Raw genomic sequence first — 22,792 nt, 5'->3', positions numbered from 1 at the left:
TCACGGTTTGTTAGGGACACGATTTGCACATCTGCAAAATGAGCTCAACAATGTCTCTTCTCTGAGAAACAAAAGTGCATTTTGAGAAAGAAAATGAAACATATTTATTTACACTGTAAAAACGTGAGGGATTTGTTATAGTCTACTTCATAATTACCTGCATTTTGAAACTGAGTAGAAAAACATACATAAATAATAAATGGTTCTTTAAAAATTATTGCCTTCAAATTCTAGTTTCAGTAGCAGTCATAATAACGTGATAAAGACAGTACTACTGCCACAACACTTGGGATAGCTTCAAAACTACAGGTTGCCTGGAATAGCTGCAAATTTGATGATGATTCATTTAGCTGTTTATCTTTCCTTGTGGATTTAGCAATATTCAGGAGCTCACCGTATGGACATCTTTCACAAGAAAATTATTTAGAGTTACAAGTTACATGCAAATATTGCTGTAAAAACTGACTAACATGACTGGGAGGAGACAGCAGCAGGGTCCACTTTGCTCCCAGCCACACTACTTTACCCTGAAGCAGTCTGACGAACACCCAAGCAGATGAAGCCTGGCTGCAACAAAAGAGACGAAGTCAGGGCAGACAAAAAGAAACACAAGACAGTCACTCCTGAATCCCCCCAAACTCTTAAAAACAGAATTAAGAATGGCCTAGGAAGCTGCTGAACCTACATTTGCTGGTCTAACTCCTTGTAAAGCAACAGGGAAGAAGGGACTCTCACTGAAGCCAGCTGTCCCAAAAGGACTATATAACACCTTCTCTCAATTTGGACAGTATCTCTAGTTTCTTCAGACTGGGCAGTTGTCTGTAACTGCTGCAGGCAACTAGGATTTGAGTTTACACTTGAGTGATTAATTTCCTTCCAAGCCTGTGATTTATTTTCCACTGCACACGTTTACTACTTTTGGTCCTTTACTGCCTTTTTCCAACTGCCTGTAATAATGTATCTACATATGTTGAAAAATCAAGAGTTGATTACAATTAAATGGAGGCTAGGAGAGCCTTACTAGCAGCTCTTATTTTAATGGAGAAACAAGAACCAGTGAAAAAAAGAATAGAACTTTCTGCCTGGCAGAGCTGTGGCTTCCCCTCTGGTAGCCCAAGTTTGCTGGTTTTCCAATGATATTGGAAAGCTCAGATGTTTCCAGCTTGAACTATGAGACAGTCTCAAGTGAGCAGCAGCAGCCACCCACAATTAATATTATACTTCTCTCTCAGAACACAAACAAAAGCATACTGGGAGGCAAACCCAGCTTTTCCTCAGTATTACCCTATTTTCCAAAACAGAAAGATATAGTGTTTCAGTCTAGCTCTAAATTTCCTTACTTTTTTATTCATCTAGATTTTGGTTTTACAATTCTCTTATCAAGCAGCAGTAATAGGAAAGATGAATATAAACTTTGATGAACACCGTAATCACTTCACAAACTATAAAGGTAAGAGAATACAGTCTGGACACCAAAAGCAAACAAGACATTTGGAAAACACATTATCAGTCTAAGGATTTTTTAATGGGTATATATTCACATCACTGATTATTCAAGCAATTACAGAATATGACATTCAGATCTCAGGTTTCTTTAACTAAAATATATTCCAATTGTTTGCTTTTATCAGCAAAAGTAAATTTCAGGGGATTAAGTTTCAAAACTTCGAGATAATTAAAGCTGTCTTGCTCTTCTTGCAACTACAAACATCACCTTTCAGAAATATAATCTATGCTGAATCTTGAAAGTTGAGATCACTTGAAAAACAACTCACATTTTGATATAATGACACCACAATTAAAAGACTTTCTGATATAAGACTGAATCGGTCTCAGGATTAAATTTACCTAGCAGCAATTTCTAAAGATGCTGTATTTAGTTGCAAACACATTGAAACTAATATCTCATCCAGGAATCAGTCTTGCAAATACTCCCTCCAAACTACTGTACTAGTTTCCAAAAACCACAGAGTAGGGCACTAGTCCTTAATCCCTACAGACTATGTACAGCCCTTAAATTAATCAATGCATCCTCACTTTATACTGTTGCTCTCTAGAGTAGTTTACAATTATATGCGCAGTAAATACAGACACACATTATATCTGTAGATCAGCTACTGACATATCAACTGCTCGATGGTATTTTCTTCAATACCTGAATTTAGTGAAATTGCAGTGCAAAAAGGCCAAAATATCACAGAAGGAATTTCTTTAAAAAGTATAAAACAAGTCTTCTGTACTTCAGTTTTTCACAGTCTAATGGATTTGCCTCTCTTGCTTTATATGCTATTAATTTTGCTAACTGAGCTTCATAATAAACCAAAAATGTTGTCACCTGGCTGGGGAGAGTGGCTCTGAAATACAGTGTTGCATATCAAAAGATGGTGCTAGGATGCCAATACTAATTTTCAAGTTCATTTCTATGGTTCATGCCTGAAGAAAGTCTTCAAAGAGAGAAACAAGTGACATTTCTAACCTCACAGTCCCAGAGGGTCAAGAATGCTTCATTCTTTTAAAAAGTGAGTTTCAATATAAAGAGTACTCTAACTAGAGTACTCTTGGAGAACTCTAGCTTCTCTGTAAGGTGTACAGTGCTCAGCAGAATATAAATAAATCCCCACTCTGAGAAGAAGATACGTCTGCAGTCACTCATAGCTCTACAAAGGAAGGAAAGGTATTTGCTGCTTCTTGAAGAAAAAAGCCCCACAGTGTTTTGTTGGCCCCATTGAGAAAAAAATTCAGAAACCACTTGGTATATCTTTGAGATTCCAGAAGCAAAATTATGAAATGGGTCATTCTTTTGCTTTTTCCTTTCGTTTTTACGGGCTTAGATGATTGAACGCAAGTCATTAAACACTTAACTGATAACCATATAGTTCCTTGCTGCGTGGTATCACTTCTTCAGCAGATCAGCCTATATAATTATTGGTTTAATAGAGTTTTTGGTGAATCTACTATTACAGCAGACATCACATTCTAGAAACAAAGGTGCCATTTGGAATCCACTGATAGGCCCCCATACATTTTGTGTAGGAAGCCTCTAGACAACTTTATGGCCCCAGCAATAGAGAAAGGAGATATAGGGAGTTCTACTTTGTTTTATTTTTCCTTTTTTGATAAATGGAAGATAGAAATAATATCTTTTGGCTATTAAAGTAGTTAAAGCACATATTTAATTTTAGCTATTCTGGCTCTAGGCTCTGGAGTTCTCTGCAGCAATGTTGAGTTCTGGCAAACTTTGTGCTGAGATCTTTATAGGAATATTTACATGGGAATGTAATAGCTGGCTGCTGCCCTAGGACTAAAGCCTACAAACGAGGACTTTATGCTTTTAAGTGCAAAGAAAAAAAAAAATTTTTACAGATAAGCACGTGTTCAAATATCCAAAATATTTTCTCTGCCTTGCATAGCTTCTTTATACTGCTGCCATATGGTACCAAGAATTTTCCATCTTAATATCTGGAGACTATTTTATAACAGGAACTCCTAGATAATTTGGTAGTTTCTTAATAAGCAGGATAAATAAAGTTTATTATTATTTAAAATTAAGACATCAAACCAATTATTTCTTCCTTGCTAAGTTCACTACAAAAAAGCCCATGGAAAAATACGTATGACATAGATTACTATATATTCAGTGACCAGCTGTTTTAAATTTGGATATTAAGTAATTCACTCTTTTCTGTGTGCAAGAGCTGAATGATTTAATAAATTCCCATATGCCCCAACATGTGCCAGCTATACTAGGTTATCGAAAACCCAGCTGCTGTTATGATAATAGTTGGCAATGCTAAAACTATGGAAGAGAATAATGAATCAGGTTCAAGTCAACTAAGACATAAACCAACACAGTTTCACTTAAGATACATGGGAATACAATATATCTGTTAATTAAAATCTAGTGCCAAGAATCTATGGGCATTGTTCATGGTGGAAAATTAATGCAAATCAGGCTGTATGAAGACAAGCAGCTCCATTTTCATCAGCTGCCCTAGATGCACGGGAATGTCCTGTAAATTACACATATAGTTTGCAAAACAGATCCTATTGTGTCACAGTTCGCTTTTCTTTCTTACATATCGTATTACATTACATATTACATGATGTGTTTTACATAGCTAGACTTCTAGATTTTCCAATAATAATAAAATGGTTATGAAAATGGTAATGACAAACTGATTGGTTTATGTACAAGTATTTTAACACGATCTAAGAGTCAAAGGTACAACACCACTGTCCTTAAGTCATTGAACAGGCATACAAAGAAAGGAAGTAAAAAGAGATGAAGTAGCCAAACAAGGTGACAGAAATAATTCTATCTCCACACACATAATTTTTTGACAATCAGTGCAGAAATATCCTTCAAAATATGTCACTATTAACATTTTAAAAACTAAGAAAAAATTTCCTTGGATATTAAATTATTATTTGTAGGTACAAAAGCTTTGCAGGTGGATGTAACTTTCAACTTCAGGCCAGCACAGTAAACACATTAATGATACATTTTATTTCTCACAATTAGCTCAGTTGCTAAGAGAAATAATTTTGAAATTATCCTACAATTAATCAGTCCCATAAGCAAGATTGGAGTATTACTATATTGAAGTAAATTTACATAAGATATAGAACATAAAATACTTATTAAAACAAACAAACACAAAACCAACCCATTTACATTTGCTGGAACTGGAACATCTTCAGTGCACAAAGTATAAAATGCTCAAAAGCCACATTAAAGACAACTTCAATAACTCCAACTTCAAGAGATCTATATATAGTATTTTCAGTATAAAAAATTATTTAAGAATGTATTATTTGAAAAAGATTAGGAATATATTGACAAATTAAAAGCATGTCATGCAGAGATTTAAGATGCTTATAAAAGCTCAAGTAAAGGGGCAAACCACATCAAGCGGCTTACAGAAAACTCGAAGACTTTGAAAGCTTAAAGAACCTCATTCTTTTTCATACCTTAATTATGAAGTTGCAAATAACTGTTTTCAGCCACATGTTCTTGACATTGCAACAAACCCAACACGGTTATTTTTGTCAAATATTAGTCAACTTACTTTTCTTTAAGGAAATCCACTACTTGTTTGAAGTCTGCCACACAGTATTCTCTCTTCATGTCCATGAGCACACTGTCAGAGGCTGACTGGACTGGTATGTGCAGAAAAGCATACACCCTTGGATGATTCAGAATCTTCGCCATTTCCTAAGAGTTATTAAAAAAAAAAAAAAAAAAAAAAGAAGATTTAAAGCATTAGGAAAACAATAAAAAAACCCCCTTTAAATTATATGGGGTAAGTATTAGTAGTAATGCTTCCGAAACCCAAACAATACTGAATTGCAATAGCCCGGTTTGGAACAGTAGAGACAGGTGAAAATATTTTAAAGCAATTTTGTTTTAAAAGAAAATAAGAAGAAAGAGATGAGATTGAATTTCCTTTGAGATAGGGATCACATTCCCTATGTAGCACTGATTACGCAATTAAAAGAAAATTTAAGAGGCAAACTATTGTGAAAATTAGTGCTTTCAGACAGCGGCTGTTTTCAGCCTCAGAAGATGGCAAGGGTTAGTTGCTTTCTTGCCAGAGTGAAATAACTTCTTAGATACCAATATGAGAATGTCTCTAATTGGAGTACCCTTAAAGGATACTTGGTCATTTGGTAATTAAGGTACACCTTGTCATTTGCAAAGCTGCTCCAGTACTGGTCTGAAATGTTACCTCTGTTATTTCAGAGAAGTCTCCAATAATTAAAAGTGCTTGGCTATAAAATGAATAGGATTAATCAGGGGGAGCTTAAAAGAAGAGTGACGGCTTCAAAAGAGACACAGGATGCTACACATTTTGTATAAATGCAAAAGGTTGGAAAGAAAAAAAAAAGTAAAGGTAAAATGCAAACAAACCTCCAAATCAAAGCCAAACTAAACCCCCAACTGAGGCTTAGCAGGGTGAAGGAACGTGAGATGGTGAATAGAATATGGCAGTTGCATTTCTTTAATTATTATTATTTACACAATTAAGGACATACAGTCAACCAAGAAAGTTCAAATATTTTTAAAAGTTGATACAAACCAGAATCTAGACTGTGTGCAATATGGTACCATATAGCCTTTAATCTTTATCCTGCAAGAAATAAGTGAACTTGGATAAAGAACCATAATACATGCACAACCAGGTTTTCACTTCAGGTTTTCCCTTTCTCCCTGTGCTGTGATCATATAGGAGAAGGCCTGGGACTGGGCATTGCGCTGCCTGCTCTTCTGCCATGTGCATTCTGCACACTCCAGTCAGGCTCACTCAGACCATTTCTCCTTTTTTCTTTGATAGCATATATTCTGTCTGACAACACATACTGCTGCCAAATTTAATTATTAGATGCAACTATTTGCAAATTCTTTCCAATCATTAATCAGCAATATTAGCTGTGCATCTAGATTTTCTCTCTCTATTTCTCCAAGGTTGGCCTAGATTGTTCAAAGAGAAGGCAAACATCCTCATGCCTGTTAATGTTCAGGAATACACCTTTTAAAAGCACTGATTTTTAGACCAAGAATTAAAATCGCTCTCTCAACACTCACCTTTCATCTGACAAACACATGTGTACAAACCCCGAACTCTATCAAATCACTTCTGAAAGCAGTTTTGAAAGTTTCTGTCTAAGATCCTATTACATAAATGTCTAAGAGAAGTGGTTACATTGTTCAGCTATTCTATCTCAGGCATGTAAGCTCAACATTACAGTAACAGCTATACTGATAATGGATGGCACACAATTTGATTCACAGAAAGGCTAAGTGCAGTGAACCTGGCTCTCACTGGAAGCTGGAGGCAGCTGGTTTCATGAAAAAAAGAGTAAAGAAAAGGCTACCATGCATCCAGACAAATTTTATATGCCCACTTCAAATGGAACAACTTGCCTATGCCCTTAATAATTTCAGATGTTGAATGTATTTTCAAAAATGAATGGCATAGAACAAGTTCTGTAAAATAAAGCAACAAAATTCAGAAAACTTTTATATTTTTTTTAAGCTTTGGAAAATCCTGTAAATGTAATTTGTATGAAGCATCCCGGTAGTTATCTGATTTTTTTGCTTATCAGCAACAAAATATATTTCTAAAATATGAGAAATAGCAAAAGGGATGAAACCTGAACTATGGACCACAAGCCTACTATTATGCTTATCTCTTAGTTCCAAGTACTTAATTTAATCCTCAAAAACACAGCTATAAGAAACTAATAAAAGTCAAGTTTCATAACATGTTTCTGAATCTGCCAAGTTCTTAAAAATAACTCACCCTACAACACAGAAAAAGAACTTAATTCTTCGCAACTCCTCTCAAATTTTGCATCTTCTGATTAACAGCCTCTTCAATACGTGATTATTTTGTAAATTCTTTTTCAAAGTAATAAATGATTTATTAGAATTTCTAGATCCAAAAGTGTTATTTTATTCCAGCTTTTGTAAGACCAAAAATCATTTGATAGAAAAAAAAGTACCAATTCACTGTGTCTGTTTGGGATAGAAATATCACATTTAAAAAAAAACTACGTTGTTTTACCACAAAGTTTTGATTTTTAAAGTCACAAGTGTGGAAATTCTCTAGTTACGTAAAAAGGTCGGCTTCATTTCTCTTCTTCGCCCTAAAAATGAAAATTTTGCTGCGAAGTATGAAGAGTGAAAATCAAATTCTAAAAATCTCAAAAGTGTTTTCCTATCCAGAGGATTAAAAAAATGCCCCTACCAAATCCCAAACCCACTAGTTGCTTATCTTACAGTGACATGCAGAATCCTGCTGGTCTCACAGTTGATCTCCTTCAGGGGAATGTGGCCAACAGGGAGTTTAAAATTATACTTCCTCTACAAGGAACTAAACCGATAGTGTTCAGCAGCCATAGCTAAACAAGACTAATCAGAACTGCTTCTTCTAGTTATCCCCCATGTGAAAAAAAACAAAACCCACATCTTCTGCAATCACTGCTCTAAAGCCAAGTGCCGGGTCCTGCACTTTGGCCACAACAACCCCATGCAGTGCTACAGGCTGGGCACAGAGTGGCTGAAGAGCAGCCAGGCAGAAAGGGACCTGGGGGTACTAATTGACAGGAAGCTCAACATGAGCCAACAGTGTGCCCAGGTGGCCAAGAAGGCCAATGGGATCTTGTCCTGTATCAAAAATAGTGTGGCCAGCAGGAGCAGGGAAGTGATCCTTCCCCTGTACTCTGCGTTGGTGAGGCCACACCTTGAGTATTGTGTTCAGTTCTGGGCCCCTCAGTTCAGAAAGGATACTGAGGTGCTGGAGCGGGTCCAGAGAAGAGCAACAAGGCTGGTGAAGGGATTGGAGCATAAGTCCTATGGGGAGAGGCTGAGGGAGCTGGGGTTGTTTAGCCTGGAGAAGAGGAGGCTCAGAGGTGACCTCATCACCGTCTATAACTACCTGAAGGGAAGTTCTAGCCAGGTGGGGGTTGGTCTCTTCTCTCAGGCACTCAGCAATAGGACAAGGGGGCACGGGCTTAAGCTCCGCCAGGGGAAATTTAAGTTGGATATCAGGAGAAAATTCTTTACAGAGAGAGTGATCAGGCATTGGAATGGGCTGCCCAGAGAGGTGGTGGATTCACCATCCCTGGAGATTTTTAAACGCAGATTGGACGTGGCACTGAGTGCCATGATCTAGTAAATGGACTGGATTTGGACCAAGGGTTGGACTCGATGATCTCAGAGGTCTTTTCCAACCCAATCGATTCTATGATTCTATGATTCTATGATTCTATGATAACTTTCAAGACTAAGAACACAACTGTTGTCACTTAAAGTAATTTCCCTTGGTTCTGTACTAATGGGACACAAAATGCCTGCATTAATTAACTGAACTTTCCAACTGTCACTACAGGTCCCTGTATGCAGTGACAGCCACAAATGTAAGCTCAGAAACATTACTGACTATTCCACTGCATCATTTTGGTGTAAACAGATGCTCATCAGTCCCCCAATATCAAAAAACTTGCATCCTTCAGAAAGTAAATTTCTTGTCTTATGTATCAGAAATGCACATACAACACACACATTATGTATCTGGGAACCCTAATACAATCTAGCTGCTTGTACTTCCAACTAAGATTATTCTGTGAACTGTGAAAGAGATGTAGCAGGTGGTGTTTTAGGGACATCTCATCCCACCCACAGCACTGAAAGGTTTCAGGTATGTCTTAGATACTCAGATCTTCTAGTGATGAGGAGGTTGCAAACAACTCCACTGTGAACTCTGTTCTTTTCTTATTTTCTGTATCTAAAGCTAAAATATGCTGCATGTGCTTTGAATCAAAGGTCCTACTGATTAACTGATGTCCCAACAGGTACTTGAGGACTGTAACAATTAACTTTGTGAATTTAGCAGAACACAAATTATTAACACAAACCAAACACAAGACAGAAATACCTCATGACCCACTGTTTCATTGTCATTCACTTTAAAGTACCACTGATGGTCTTAAATTTACCTTTTAAAATCAGAAACTCAGAGTGAGGCATTCAGAAGGAAATAGAATAATGAACTAAACAAAAGCTTCGCATGATTACATCAGAAATCCAGATAAATCAATCTTTCAAACTTTGCAGTGTTCAGATATAAATATCATATTTTAACTTGAAGCTTTAAGGCAAGTTTGTTCCAGTCTTACCTTTTATCCTCCCTACACCTAAAATGACACTGAAGTTCTTTACCATATAGGTTTGATTAAATTACAGCTACTATGCACTGAACAGTCATACTTAGTTAATGCAGTCCATACCATAGATTGCACATAGAATACTAGATTTCATCACTTAATAAAACTATTAGTTAATATCATAAAGAGTATTTGAAGGACATCAGGGGCTAATGCATAACTGTACTTCACAGTATCTCAACATTCTAAGCTTAACATCTGTTTCCTGGTTTTTTTTATAAATATATATATTCTTTTTTTACAAAGTGCTTTGCATTACTAGATATAATGACATATTTCAGTTAGAAGAAAAAATGCAATATGGAATTTTATTTCCATCTGGAAACAATAAATGAAAAACTTTCTGAAATTACATGACTGTGAAAGAAAATTTCTGTCTTTCATCATGACTGAAAAGCTTATTGCCTTTTCTCCCTCTTCCCCAGAATCTGATAATATGTCTGTGAACGAAGGGACGCAGTACACAAAAATGACATTTCGTGTAGGAATGAAAAGGTCAAAGAGTAGCACAATTTGTTTAAACCAGACTCTACAAAACCCAGGAATAATCTACATTTGGAATCTAACAATGTATGTGAAACATCCTTTAGGATACTGATCACATAGGAAATTATTTTTTTCCAGTTTTTAGCAGCTGGAGTATATCAGAACACAAGGCACATTACCAGAATGATTTCTATCTAGTCAGTATATTTTATCCTAGCAATTACAGTACACAAATTTAACCACCTAACCAGAAAATCACTTCTCCTCTTTGTAATGACACCACGTGCAACCACAGAGAACCACAGAGACAATAAACATCAGTTTCTGTGCATCTTCATGTCAGTACCAGCAAGCTGTTCAGTCAGTGATTCTTCCCCCATACCTAAAGTAGGCAAAAATCCAGTATTTGAATTCTGCCTTGTGTTTGAGTCATGATAATGTGAATAACTTGCTTCCTAGCAAAAGGAGTTTGTCCTCTGCCAGCAGTGAAGTCCAAAGAAACACTCATCCATATGGAAACATGACAAAATGGCACTCCCTCAAAACTTCATCCCCTTGTGGCAGATGTTAGTTTGGGATATGTCATGAGGGGTGTCTGCTGACTGTTTTTTTTCAGAAGTCGAGTGGTGCCACCACCAGCACAGTCTGGATGAAAATCAAGTGGTTGTGGCCCATTTTATAAATTCCTCTGCTGCAGTGCAGCTCACGAACAGATGTGATCTTGTGATGCAGGCACGGGAACGATGACACAGTATGATCGAGTCTGGAAAGCCCATAACATGCTCCTGTTTAAACTAATGAACAGGGAACTCTCCCCCCACTTCCCAGCCCCCTGTGAGTAATGGGGCTGTAAAAACTTAAGAACGTGTGGGATGTATAACCACAAACCTCCCCAAGGACACCGGCTGGAAGGCAACGCCTCTCCCTCATCTGCGTATGAAACGGGGGAGATGTAATGAAGCTGCACGGTGGGCAAGCTTAGTGGCAACCCCTACCTCATGTAATATGACATGACATACTCAGGTCTTTATCCTATCATTAGGATAAAGGCAAGTCACCCTGGAGCAGTTAGAAGCCCACGCAATTCTAACCAATGTAATTTGAAACTCAAAATCAAATCTTTGGGTTGCCAGATGGAGGGCAAAAATCTGTTTTGTCATATGGGAAAAATGCCTTCTACATTACCAAACAGAAAACTGGTATTAGCTCAGGCCACCCTTAGAAGTGGATATAAACCAGACTGCAAGCTGTGACTTGCTGATAGGAAAACTAGCCATGAGAGCCATATGCTCAGCCCTCGCTGTTCCCAGCTGTTCTCCTAGGTGCGGGATCTCTCTGCTGCTTCCAACCTCAGAAAACAAACAACCACAATTAGCTAAGCAATTTTTTCTCCCTCATAGCTACATACTAAGCCTCATTTCTTAAAAAACGAAACCAAGCCATACAAAAAAAAAAAAAAATCTAATATGCTTTCAAAAGCTTGCCACATCTTCCTTTATTAAAAATGAGGACAGGCTAATTCAAGTTCTTGCACAAAAAGTGATATTCAGATAGTATCACAATACAGTAACTGTATTTCACAGTCCAAAGGTTCACTTGAAGTTTGTTGCTTCTCTTCTCGTGAGTCAGTGTACAAACAAGGAAACACACAGCACCTGATTTTTAAACACAAAACCATCAAGAACTCTCCTACTTTGTTAACAGGTACATACATTTCTCTTCAAGATTATACATGGTATACCCAAGAATAAAAAGAGACTCCTTGCAGAGTACCCTTTTTTTGCATTTATCTGATAAAAATGGTAACTCCCAGTACAGATTAAACGTGGGTTACTGAAACTCTTCATAATAAGCAAGTTCATATCCCTATCACAACATGATTCCAATATTAAAGTAGGACTGACTCTACATTGGGTAAAATGTTAAGCATCAGCATCTGCATTGGTTAGATTGCTTATTACTCAGTCTGTAGTGAGCCCTGAGCCCAAGCACATCTGAGTCTCTGCACCATCAAAACACAGCTGGTTCAGTGACACATTCAGCATTAATACCGCACTAATTTCCGCAAGGTATTGCACACCTTCAGTTCCCACAGGAACTGATGGAAGTTGTGTGGCTGGAAACATGCAGTAAAATGGTTCAGTGCTTTCAAAGATGAGAACTGTTATTGTTGCTGCTGCACCCATCATTACAATCCTAAAGAGATCTTTGTGAAGCTTCAGAGTGCAGTTTGTCCAGTTTCAATAAATTGATTCACTTTAAGATAAAATGTACATTTAATTAATGGCTAGAGTGATGGTTTAATGACTTAAAGCCAGCCAACCAAATACTAATTCCTTGTGAAATGATTAATTCTGATGTGCAAGAAAATACACACTTTTTCATTTTCTCTATGGTGCTCTCTAATTTTTCATCATTAAGCACTCCTCAAATTAAATATTTTTTTCCAGAAGTAAATTAACACTCCTCTTTGCAGTATGTATTAGAAACACATATTGTGAAGTTCCCTAAAAAGGTGATTTATTGCAACAACACACTGCTACTTTAAATAACTCTCTGTCTCAATCATACTTTATGCTAATAAAATCTTGAAAATTAATTAAAGCATAGAGAGGCACACACAATAGGTGAGTAGGACTGTCACACTACCTTTTTGTCTTCAGAAAGCTGGATGAGTGGAATGCTCATCCACATGCTAGTTTCATCCACACTGTGCATTTGTTCACCACCTCAAACATGAGAATCCCATAGGATAGAAAAGAATTGATGGTTCCTGCTCAGAAGGAAGTCATAGAATGAATGGCACACCCCTACAGAATTCAGCTGTACTGAGACAAAGCAGTGCCAGGAAGCCTCTCTCTTGTTTCTCTCTATTTCAAAAAAGCAAGTAGAACACCTAAAATAGCATCTGCTTTAGCAGTTTCCAGTGGAAGAAAAATAGTGGAAGGTTTTAATCAGAACTTAAACCTTTAGGCAAGCACTACCACTTTCTTTTGTGAGCTGACCTAAATTTCATAGTAAAACAGAATAAAAATATTCTAAACCATAATGACAAGATTGATTATCACAGAATTTACATTCTTCAGTAGCCCTTGCACATTTAACACAACTAAATCAATTGAATTCAAAGACTGGGTAGAAGAAATTTTATGTCTTTTCCTCAATTAATGGTACAGAATGGTACAGAAACCCAAAACCAATATTATTGTGCAGTTTTATTAAAGTTTCTAGAATGCATTATATTTCCTTCTTCTCATTTTTAAAGAATAATCACCTAAAAAAAGATCAACCTTTTTTTAAACAAATGCCAAAGCCTAACGAAGCAAGCAGTCTTACTGAAGATTATGTAGATGATGTTGCAAAGCACAGCAAATGTGACAGCTCATCTATCAAAGAAAACAAAAGGGTTTATGCATCTAAACTAAACAGAAGCTTTTGGAACAGCGTGGAGAGTAGTTGGTAGAACTTTACTTATTATAATACAAATAACTAGGAGAGTGAAATCTTCTTTGTTTAACAATGAAGGCAGAAATATTAAAAGAAAATGGCATAGCTTGTTATGCAAACTATATATTTGATAATAGCTTCTACCTCAATGCCTTGAAGAACATGGCAACTGATAAAATTCCCGCTTTACTGAGCACAAATGCAGTGTCCCATATATGCATTACCCATTCTGTGAACATATTGCTCAATTAATGGTGCCTCTTATTTTCTGCTAGTAATTCACCAAAGCTCCAGCTCCAAAGGACTGCTAGGATGAGACAGCATTATACGTAATTGACAGACAACCTGACACTCAACACAAGATTGAGTGTGGATCTGTCTGCATTTAAATGCTCTTCATTCTTATGCTATCTAACGAGCAAGAGAAACATTCATATGAGCAAATCATAATTAAGGTACAGTTAATATGAACACCTTTAACTGGTCAAATAGTGTGCTACTTAATGTTAACTCCTTTTTGCAACACCAATTCTTATTCACAGATTATTTAATACAGCAGAGCAATAGATGCATGCATAAAATATTCCATCTTGATGGAAAACTGAATTTTGCAGTTCTTTCTCTGTTTATCTCAAAGAATGTTTTCTACTAGTGTTTATAAAGAACAGGAGCTTTGTTCCCAGTAACACTGGGAAGAATCTTTCTTCCACATTGCCTGGAAGGCAACCTTTATTGTTCATCAAAGTTCTCAATACAATAACATTGTTAAGATTTTTGAGAGCACCCAAGATTCACAAATACAACATAAAACCTTCAGGAAGAGTAAAATGGGTTCTTATTTTGACATTTATTAAGCCAAATCATATTCTACCAGCTGGAAATGAACATGTCAGCAAGCATTTACAGACACTAGGATCTGCTGAGTCTGAGATCTTAAAACGCTAGATTAGAGGAAGTGGTGTGACAAAACGTATCCCAAAGCACAGCACAGTTTCATCCACTTCCTAACCCCATAATATCAAAAAATATATTCACTTTGAGGTGAGTTCATGTTCCCATAACACCATGTCTTAAGGAGCAATTGCAAGGAAATGTGCTATATTTGAAAACCCCAAAGACAAAGAACACTATCAGAGGAAGAACAGGAGAGACAGATTATTTTAGTACTAAAAAATAAAAAGCAGGAATACACAGAATAAGCAAAGATGCACACACAGTTTACATAGGATGAATAAGCACTTAACATAATACCAAAGAAAATAGTAAATGTCCCTTCATTCCCCCCCCATTTTCTTTCTTAGAAGCCCAGATGCAACTGCCCCGTCCTCCTCCCTTTAGTATCCGAGATTCCTTTCAATTATACTGCTATCAAAACACATGTAGTTTGCATAGAGACAACTTTGTAATTATGGCAAGGGAAAGTTGCATGGTCCATCGACTACAAAACGCTACAAAACTCACAGTAATAAGAAGTCAAGAGCTTAACTATTCATTTATTTAAATGTATGCTGCAGTTTTCATTTTTTCTGGTCAAATCAACAGATTTTAATTGGCACTTTCAAAAGCAGCAGTCTATGAAAATGACAAAAAATAACACTAGAAACAAAACAAATACATACCCTAAAGGCCTTTTAATTCTTGAATAATGCTGCCCTTTTATTTACCATTGAGAAATGTGTGCATATTATTCCCTTTTTAAATGCAGTTCAAATCAGCTTACACTCTAGGTTATTCAAAACTTGCTTATGCACAATGCTAAAAAATGCTTGGTGCACTCAGAGGAAAAAAGGACAATATAGAAAAAAAGAAAAGTGAATTAGTTATTTCACTGTAATACATTTCTATGTGCTGTGTCAGGGCACGTTTGAGGGAGCCATCTGTAGGGTATCAGCTTCAGTGAGGGTACGGAACATGAACACTGAGCTGACATGAAAAATCAAAGCAAAAGAGCAAAGAAATACTATTGCAACTCGTGGTACACTTGGCACACCTTATGCATTTAAAGACACTGCTGCCATCCAGACTCCATCTCAATGGCTGGTGTACCACTCAAATGTCCTGAATTAATAACGGAGATAAAGCCCACAGATGGCATATAGTATGGTTTGAGACAGACTCATTTTGACAGGTGACAAAGATGACTACTCATCTAGTCATGTGAAATTAAGCACTTACGGGAATGGCAGGTGTGAACTGCCTCCTTTATACAGATTTGGAAGCATCCCATCACTCACAGAAAGTGCCATACTAAAATCCCAGACAACTCTGGAAGTACAGTTAGACTTAAATCTGCAAGAGAGGTAAACTGAGGCTGAGACGTGAGTCCCTGCCTTTTTAGAGTCTGGATGATGTATATTCCCTTGTGATTTGAACAGAGCCCCAGTTACTTAAAAAGAAAATTCAGTTATGGAGAAGTGAAATATAATCAAGGCAAAAATTAGTATCTAACACTATGCCACAAACAATTCATTTCAAGCTGCTATACGTTTGGCCTTATTTCTTACTTTTCAGACTAACTCCCTTTCATCGTTTATCTCCTGCCACTGTTTTAATGGACTTTTCCCAACCCTCCCGCTCCATCAGTCACTGCAAGTGGATGTTAAACACCATCTCTCTGAAGCACTAGCAAATAGCTTTGTAACAGGATTGTAGAAAAACTGCCTGGAGGTTACTTCTAAAGCAGGGTGTATTCCTTACGTACTTCTGCTACATGTTGATACTATACGATGATAAAATCTTTGCCATCTGGCAGTGTGTGTAATTAGAGCAGTAGCTCTGTGCAAAGACATATGGGCAAGAGTACACAAGGTAACCACACACACATGCATTCCTTTTAGGTTTTGCTAAGACTGTAAAATGGACTCTAACATGAACCTTCTCCTTCACCTTTAACATCATATAAAATTTAGAAAGAAAATAAAATCTGAGCTAAATTATTTTTCCCTGACCATAGTTCATGTCTGTTTACTAAAATTTTCTGCCATGTAGATAAAATTCCAAGTTTTTCTCGATGCTGTGTTGCATCAACATATTAAGAGAGGACTGGACATATCTCCCACTGCACATATCGCAAAATCTCCGTTTGAGACCAAACTTCAAATAAGCAAGCAACATGCTTCATTATGTATACATTCAAAGAGACTCTAAGACTGCGAAAGAGCACTTTGGAAAACCACAATACTACCTCCATTGCTCAGCCAGATTTTCTCCAAGACGAAAACTGAAAATGTCCTCTGCAGGTAAACCACCAGCTCCAACTTTTTTCTCAGTCTTAGTACTACGATCAAGAGAAACAAATGTTGAGGTCTCCAGTCCTTCAGTTTCTTTAAACACACCAAATAACCCTCTCTGTCATACCAACAAAACTCATGTGGGAGAAGTCCTACAAGGACCGGCTGCGTTCACATTCATTGCCTGTTGAAAGCAGCAGTGAAACTTTAAAGTCCAATTTCCCATGCTCCCTTTATGGCCATTGGTTTGTTCAGTCTGCAGGGTGACCTTGTAGTGGGCAAACTAAATTCACATCCAAGGAAATCAGTAGCCATACTCCAGGTTCACAGTGAGTTTACTCCCTTGATGGGAACAGAGGGATTCAAATCAATGGTCTGTCTTTGAAATAGCTTTGGATCACAGGTAGTGGGAAAGTCTGACTAACAGAATTAGACTGATTTTGAAGTAAGGACTCCAAAATGCAGGTAAACCTAAATATAGTGGTTTTACTACCAAATTCTGTGATTTCCTGATCTGATTTTGCTACTTCATACTACTCACTAAAGTAAGCGCAGACATCATCTGCAGCTGAAGAAAATAGCAGATAAAATATTTTGTATTTTTACACCCTGAATAGTTGTGATAAAGGCTCTTTTTGTAATGACTCAGCTCAGTATGCAGCATATCAAAAGGTGTTTAATATTTTGCATGACTGTAAAAGACTGTATGGTTCCAAATATTTCTTTCTTTACAAATAAAAAGGCCTAACTGAATGCAGAATTTACAGTTTGAAAACATACGGTTGCTTCTCATCCCAAGACTGGTCATGCTCAACACGGCACTATTACCCCCATATTTACTGAATAAAAAACTAAAGTACTAAATTGTGAGACCATACAACACAAGCATATTGAGGATTTTCAAGAGATTAACAGCATCCCCTGAAACAGCAACCATCTTTAAGTACAGGATGACATTTACCTGACAGCAGCACCTGAAGGCACTAGGTATGCTCAGTATTTTAAATCATATGAAATCTTAAACTGACTCTGTTCAATCACATTATCCATAAGTGCAATGTTTTCCTCATTCTCTGAGGACATTAGCATTGCTGCAACGTTGTCCAGGGAATTCTTTGCTTCTGCTGCATCTGTGCCATCAACAACTCAGCACACTAATCTGCGCACCCCTGTTCTTTTTATCTCCAATCTCCTCACATCCTGAAAACTGAAAGGTGCAGACACTCCAGCAAAGAGTAAAATAAACCTGTGAATTCCAAGGACATAATCAAGCCAATGACCTGATGCTTTGAATGAGTGATTAAAATATACAACAACTGGAAGGAAAACAGATTTTTGTAAATTGTTTAAAAAACTCATATTTAAGCAGCTAACAAGTTCTAATGATAGAAGAGTCCATGTATTACTACAGATCAGTATTGAAAAAAAAATACATAGCATCATCTCTGGAAACACATATTTTTAAAACATTTAACTTACAACTGAGTGTAACTGGAGAAAACAAATATATGTTAATAAACTTTGTTACTAGCTTTGGAGGTTAGAAGAATAAGACAGACATAAAACTGGTCAAACCTTTTACCTGCAGGTAAGCTCCAATAAATATGGGAAAAGTGTAAATGAATCAAAATAATTGCTTTTAGACTGAGTCTCCAGGGAAGCTCTGTCTAGATCTTAAAATTAATTTATACTTTTACATGACTACTGTTGCTCTATTCTACTTATCAGATATTTCTAAAGTGAAATAAACTCTTGCCTAGCAGTTGCATATGTACAGTTGTATGCAAGTTGTATTGCTGAAAATTTCTGATTTTTAAAAACAATACATGACTGGAATAACTTGGTCCTTTTCACTGTATATAAAAAGTGACATAAGATTAGTATATTTTCCAATGTAAAATTTTTTCACAGAAAGCCAAACAACATCGTAATTAGCAAGATGATTTCTAACAAAATAAATTATTAAAATGCAGCACTTTTTAAAACAATTAATGAAAGATGTTTGCAGCAAATAACCCAACTTCATACCTTTCTTAAGAGATAACAGATCTACATCTGGATTTTATCCTCATCAACTGACACAAAGGTTAATCACTTTCTCATTTAATTTTGGGGATTTTTTTAACAAATTATACTTTTACCCTTTCCTCAACTGAAAAATTAAAATCACATTCCCCATAAAAAGTTTATTTTTTTTAGTGAAAATGTATACAGAAGACTGCTAACACTGCCCAGTGATCCTTCAAAGACAAGTCTGGTGAGCTTAGAAGAGGAGATAAGATAAAAATGTAGAAGGCAAAAATTTTTTTACAAATTTAGTTTGTCAAATCATCAAAATTATGTCACCAAATTTCAAGCTCAGAAATTCTTAGTCACACGTGAAACACAGAATTGTGATTAAATAATCCTTTAAAAAAATCATATGAACTGGAAATTGTATGGAACACTGAAGATGACAAGCAACAGCAGATGTTTTCATTATACAATAAGGCTGGTGCACACATAAAACATGCTCTGCACAGTGACATTCAAGACACTCATTTTCAATAGGCTCTCATGAATTCCTCATGACACCTAAAGATCCATTTTTAAAGAAATGAGAGTATTTTTCCTAAATATGAGTCAGATAAAAGTCCTACCTATAGCACTTTCTAGAAAATTTAGAAACAGGAAGAACAGAGATCATAAATGTACAGATTTGTGAACAGAAAGCTCACACTCACTATGTTGGCTACTGATTGAAGCAAAGCAATATTCTTTCCACTTTTCTCAGATTATATCAAATTAAGACTACTACAGTGCCTCTTACCTGGGCAGAGCAGTTTGCTATCTACAGCAGCTGATTTTTCTTTTTTTTTTTTTTTTTAAAAAGCTTCTAAAAGTACCCATATGATGACCAGCAGTGACAAAAGCAGCAGTCTATGCCAAACCATTAAATAACGCAAATAAAAAATTTAAGCAAAGACACTAACTAAAAGCTTGATTTGCTTTTGAACAAGATGCTGAAAAACGTTAAATAAAAAAAAAGAAGGAAAACTTGAGACAGATATGAGAGTCTGAGACACAACACAAAGCTCTCACAAACAACCACAGCACTTCCTAAAGGCTTCTATCAGGTGTGCTGTTAAGACTCTTAGTGAAGCGTATGTTAAACCAAAGAATAAAATAAGCCAGGAAGTTTCTTGCAATTTTCTGCACTTTGTGTTCTGTAGCTGGAGAAGTGAAAACCTGCTTATTCCTATCAAGATGAGATTCTCCTAGTCCACATGCTTCAACATTAGGGAAAGGTACAGTTATGGCACTCCGGTGAGAAAGTACTGTCCTTGACACCTTAAGGAAACACAAGTGCAACTATTAATGCTATAATATCTCTGGCAAAGCAGCATGGACACCAGCTATTTATCTGGGTATTGCTGATGCACATGGTTACAAAATTTACCTTAAACTACATCCTTCCCTGCTTTTTTCTTCACTTTAAAATTGGGTTCATTCTGTGAACAGTTCCTAGGAATTTCAATAAATTCATCTGGTGACAGAATCCAACAAAACCAACCCAACTTTGAGAAGAAACTCGCATTTCCTCCTCTCTATGCACAGGATACTCTTTCAAATTCACACTCTTGTACACTCTGTAGCTTCTAATCTCATTGAACTACTTTGTTATGTTTTTTTTTAAATACAGTTATACACTTAGATTTATATTTCTTATCATTAAGTCTACAGACTCTAAAAATAACACGTGAAACAGGATAATGAATACACCATTGAGAGAGACCAGCATATAGTGTTTCTGGAAATATTTGCCTGAGTTGTAGCAGGAAGGCAAATTCAATTGCAGAGTCTATCACCTCCTAATGACATTTCCTTTAGTTATTGGAAACACTAGTCATATACAAAAATGAACATCACTACAATAAGGTCCTACACGTCAGAGATCTCAGTAATATCATAATTCCAAAATCATTTGAGTATCTTATTATTTCAATAACTTGCTGTGTCAGGCAAATGGCTTAACACTGTTAGTCTAACTCTATAAATTTACGTGAAGTCTATAATTTTTTCGAGTTACCACTTAAAATGAAACACACTGCACACAAGGTTCCATGCTGACTCACTCAATGAATGTCTACGTCGGCACATAAATGATTCTCTTTTCTTCCTTACCTCCAGATGCTCTAAAATATAGGGAGGGTTTGTCATGCCAAGTCTCAGCATAGCTCCCTCAGGAATAACTTCAACCAGCTTCCACAGAAGGGTGGGGAGGTCTGTGCCAATGTCTCTTCCATAAGCCCCTGTGTCTTCACTGGTCAGCCATATCTCACAAACACCCTCTGCGAATAAAAGAAAGAGATAATTAACAAATCTGTTTTAGAGCTGTTTATTTTATCATACAGCTGCTCACTCTTTTAAATGCAGTATTTCACAAGGCTATTATGCAGCCAGACTGGATATTCAATTGCAAGGGGGAGGGAAGGAGAAGGAAGGCTTATCCCATGGGTAGCAGTGGGTTATTAAGTTCATTTTATGAGCACAAGAGTGCTACAACAATGCTGTAAATTATCATTGCTGTGGAGTGATTAACATTCACAGCCAATGACTAATTCTGTGCTGCCTCTACAGCAAGTCAGTCAAGTTTAGTACTCTATTCTATTTTTTGAGCTTAATTCATTAAACACCACAAGTGACATTACTCAAGTAGAGTTTGCATTAATGGTTATTATTAGCAGTTAGCTTATTAACTGGTAAGCTTCCAATAAGCAAATGCAGCTCTAAAGCACCGTGATTAACGTTCCTCCTAGAATAAATATTAAAAACTTGTATTCTTTAAATTATACAATTAGCAATGCAATATCAAGGTTGTATTGAAAAGGTTAGTGACCACTGAATGATAGTATAGGAAAACCTGCTTCCTGGCAGTTAATGCTTTTTTTCTCCATCAGTCAGAGCCTCTGGAAGCAGTATATTTGATTTATATTGTAAATAGCAACCTTGAACACTGATATGTGGTAATAATATCCTCCTACTCAAAGAGGGGAAAGATTGTACCACCCTTTAATAATAGTTGAAAGGAATAAGGTTTCATGCAGCCAATTCTACTGGTCTGCGCCGCTTTCATCCTTTTTGCGTTGCAACCCCTCTCCCCTTTCCTTATCACCCCAGAGCAAGAAACAAGCCACCGAAAACAGGATGTCTGTGAGGAATACACCTGTGATTCCTAGCCAGATAAGACACCATTAACTCAGTGAAGAGTTCAATTTCTAAAAGGACTGATGAACTGGTAAAGGACACATCCAAACACCAGAAGGTGCATAATTCATCAAAGAATTCTTTAGACCAGCAGAGAATGCATCATAAAATGTATATGTTTATGCTACAAATATATACTTAAGATGAGGAAAACATAAACATGTACATAGATTTTAATCACATAAAATGTAATAAACCTAGAAAACCAGATGTTTTACAAAATGCAAACTCAAGACTGCTACTCTTAAACTCACACTGTAACAATAAAGGCAGAGTACAAGCTTTGCTAAACATCAAAGTTAATCCTGTTTGTACAGAAAGGTTTTCAAGGTCGCTTATTATTTAGAATCAAAAAAACTCATCACTTTTTAAGTTTAGCTTCATGAATTAGTCAGTAAGAGAGATGTGTAATTCTGATCTTGTAAGATGTCTGGTATAAAGCATTCCTGAAGTACTAATTTCTCCTTGGTTGTCCAGTTGCAGTCACAACTTTGTAGTTCCTCTCAAGCTGAGCTCCCCATGCAGAATCTACTAGCAGTACACAATCACACAGTGGATTCTACTGCACATACTCTAGAGTTTGCTGCCTGCCCTACATTTTCCTGAAATGGGAAAAAAAAATGACTTGTATATGCTATATGTTAAAAAGAAGT

General features: G+C 36.5%; 1 protein-coding gene across 1 annotated transcript in view; it reads right to left on the bottom strand.

Annotated features, from left to right (window-relative positions):
- Positions 1–22,792, bottom strand: part of CDKAL1 (CDK5 regulatory subunit associated protein 1 like 1) — a 411,527-nt gene that overhangs the window by 139,595 nt on the left and 249,140 nt on the right. Inside the window, exons 10-11 of the mRNA XM_064665704.1 lie at positions 21,057–21,223; positions 5,070–5,215 (exon numbers count right to left, since the gene is read on the bottom strand). Coding sequence (XP_064521774.1) covers positions 5,070–5,215; positions 21,057–21,223 — 313 coding nt within the window. The remainder of the gene's footprint in view (positions 1–5,069; positions 5,216–21,056; positions 21,224–22,792) is intronic.

The sequence above is a fragment of the Pseudopipra pipra genome, chromosome 1 (assembly GCF_036250125.1).
Source record: "Pseudopipra pipra isolate bDixPip1 chromosome 1, bDixPip1.hap1, whole genome shotgun sequence".
Lineage (NCBI taxonomy): Eukaryota > Metazoa > Chordata > Aves > Passeriformes > Pipridae > Pseudopipra > Pseudopipra pipra.
The sequence above is the reverse complement of the archived record's forward strand: the minus strand, read 5'-3'. Positions and strand labels throughout refer to the sequence as shown.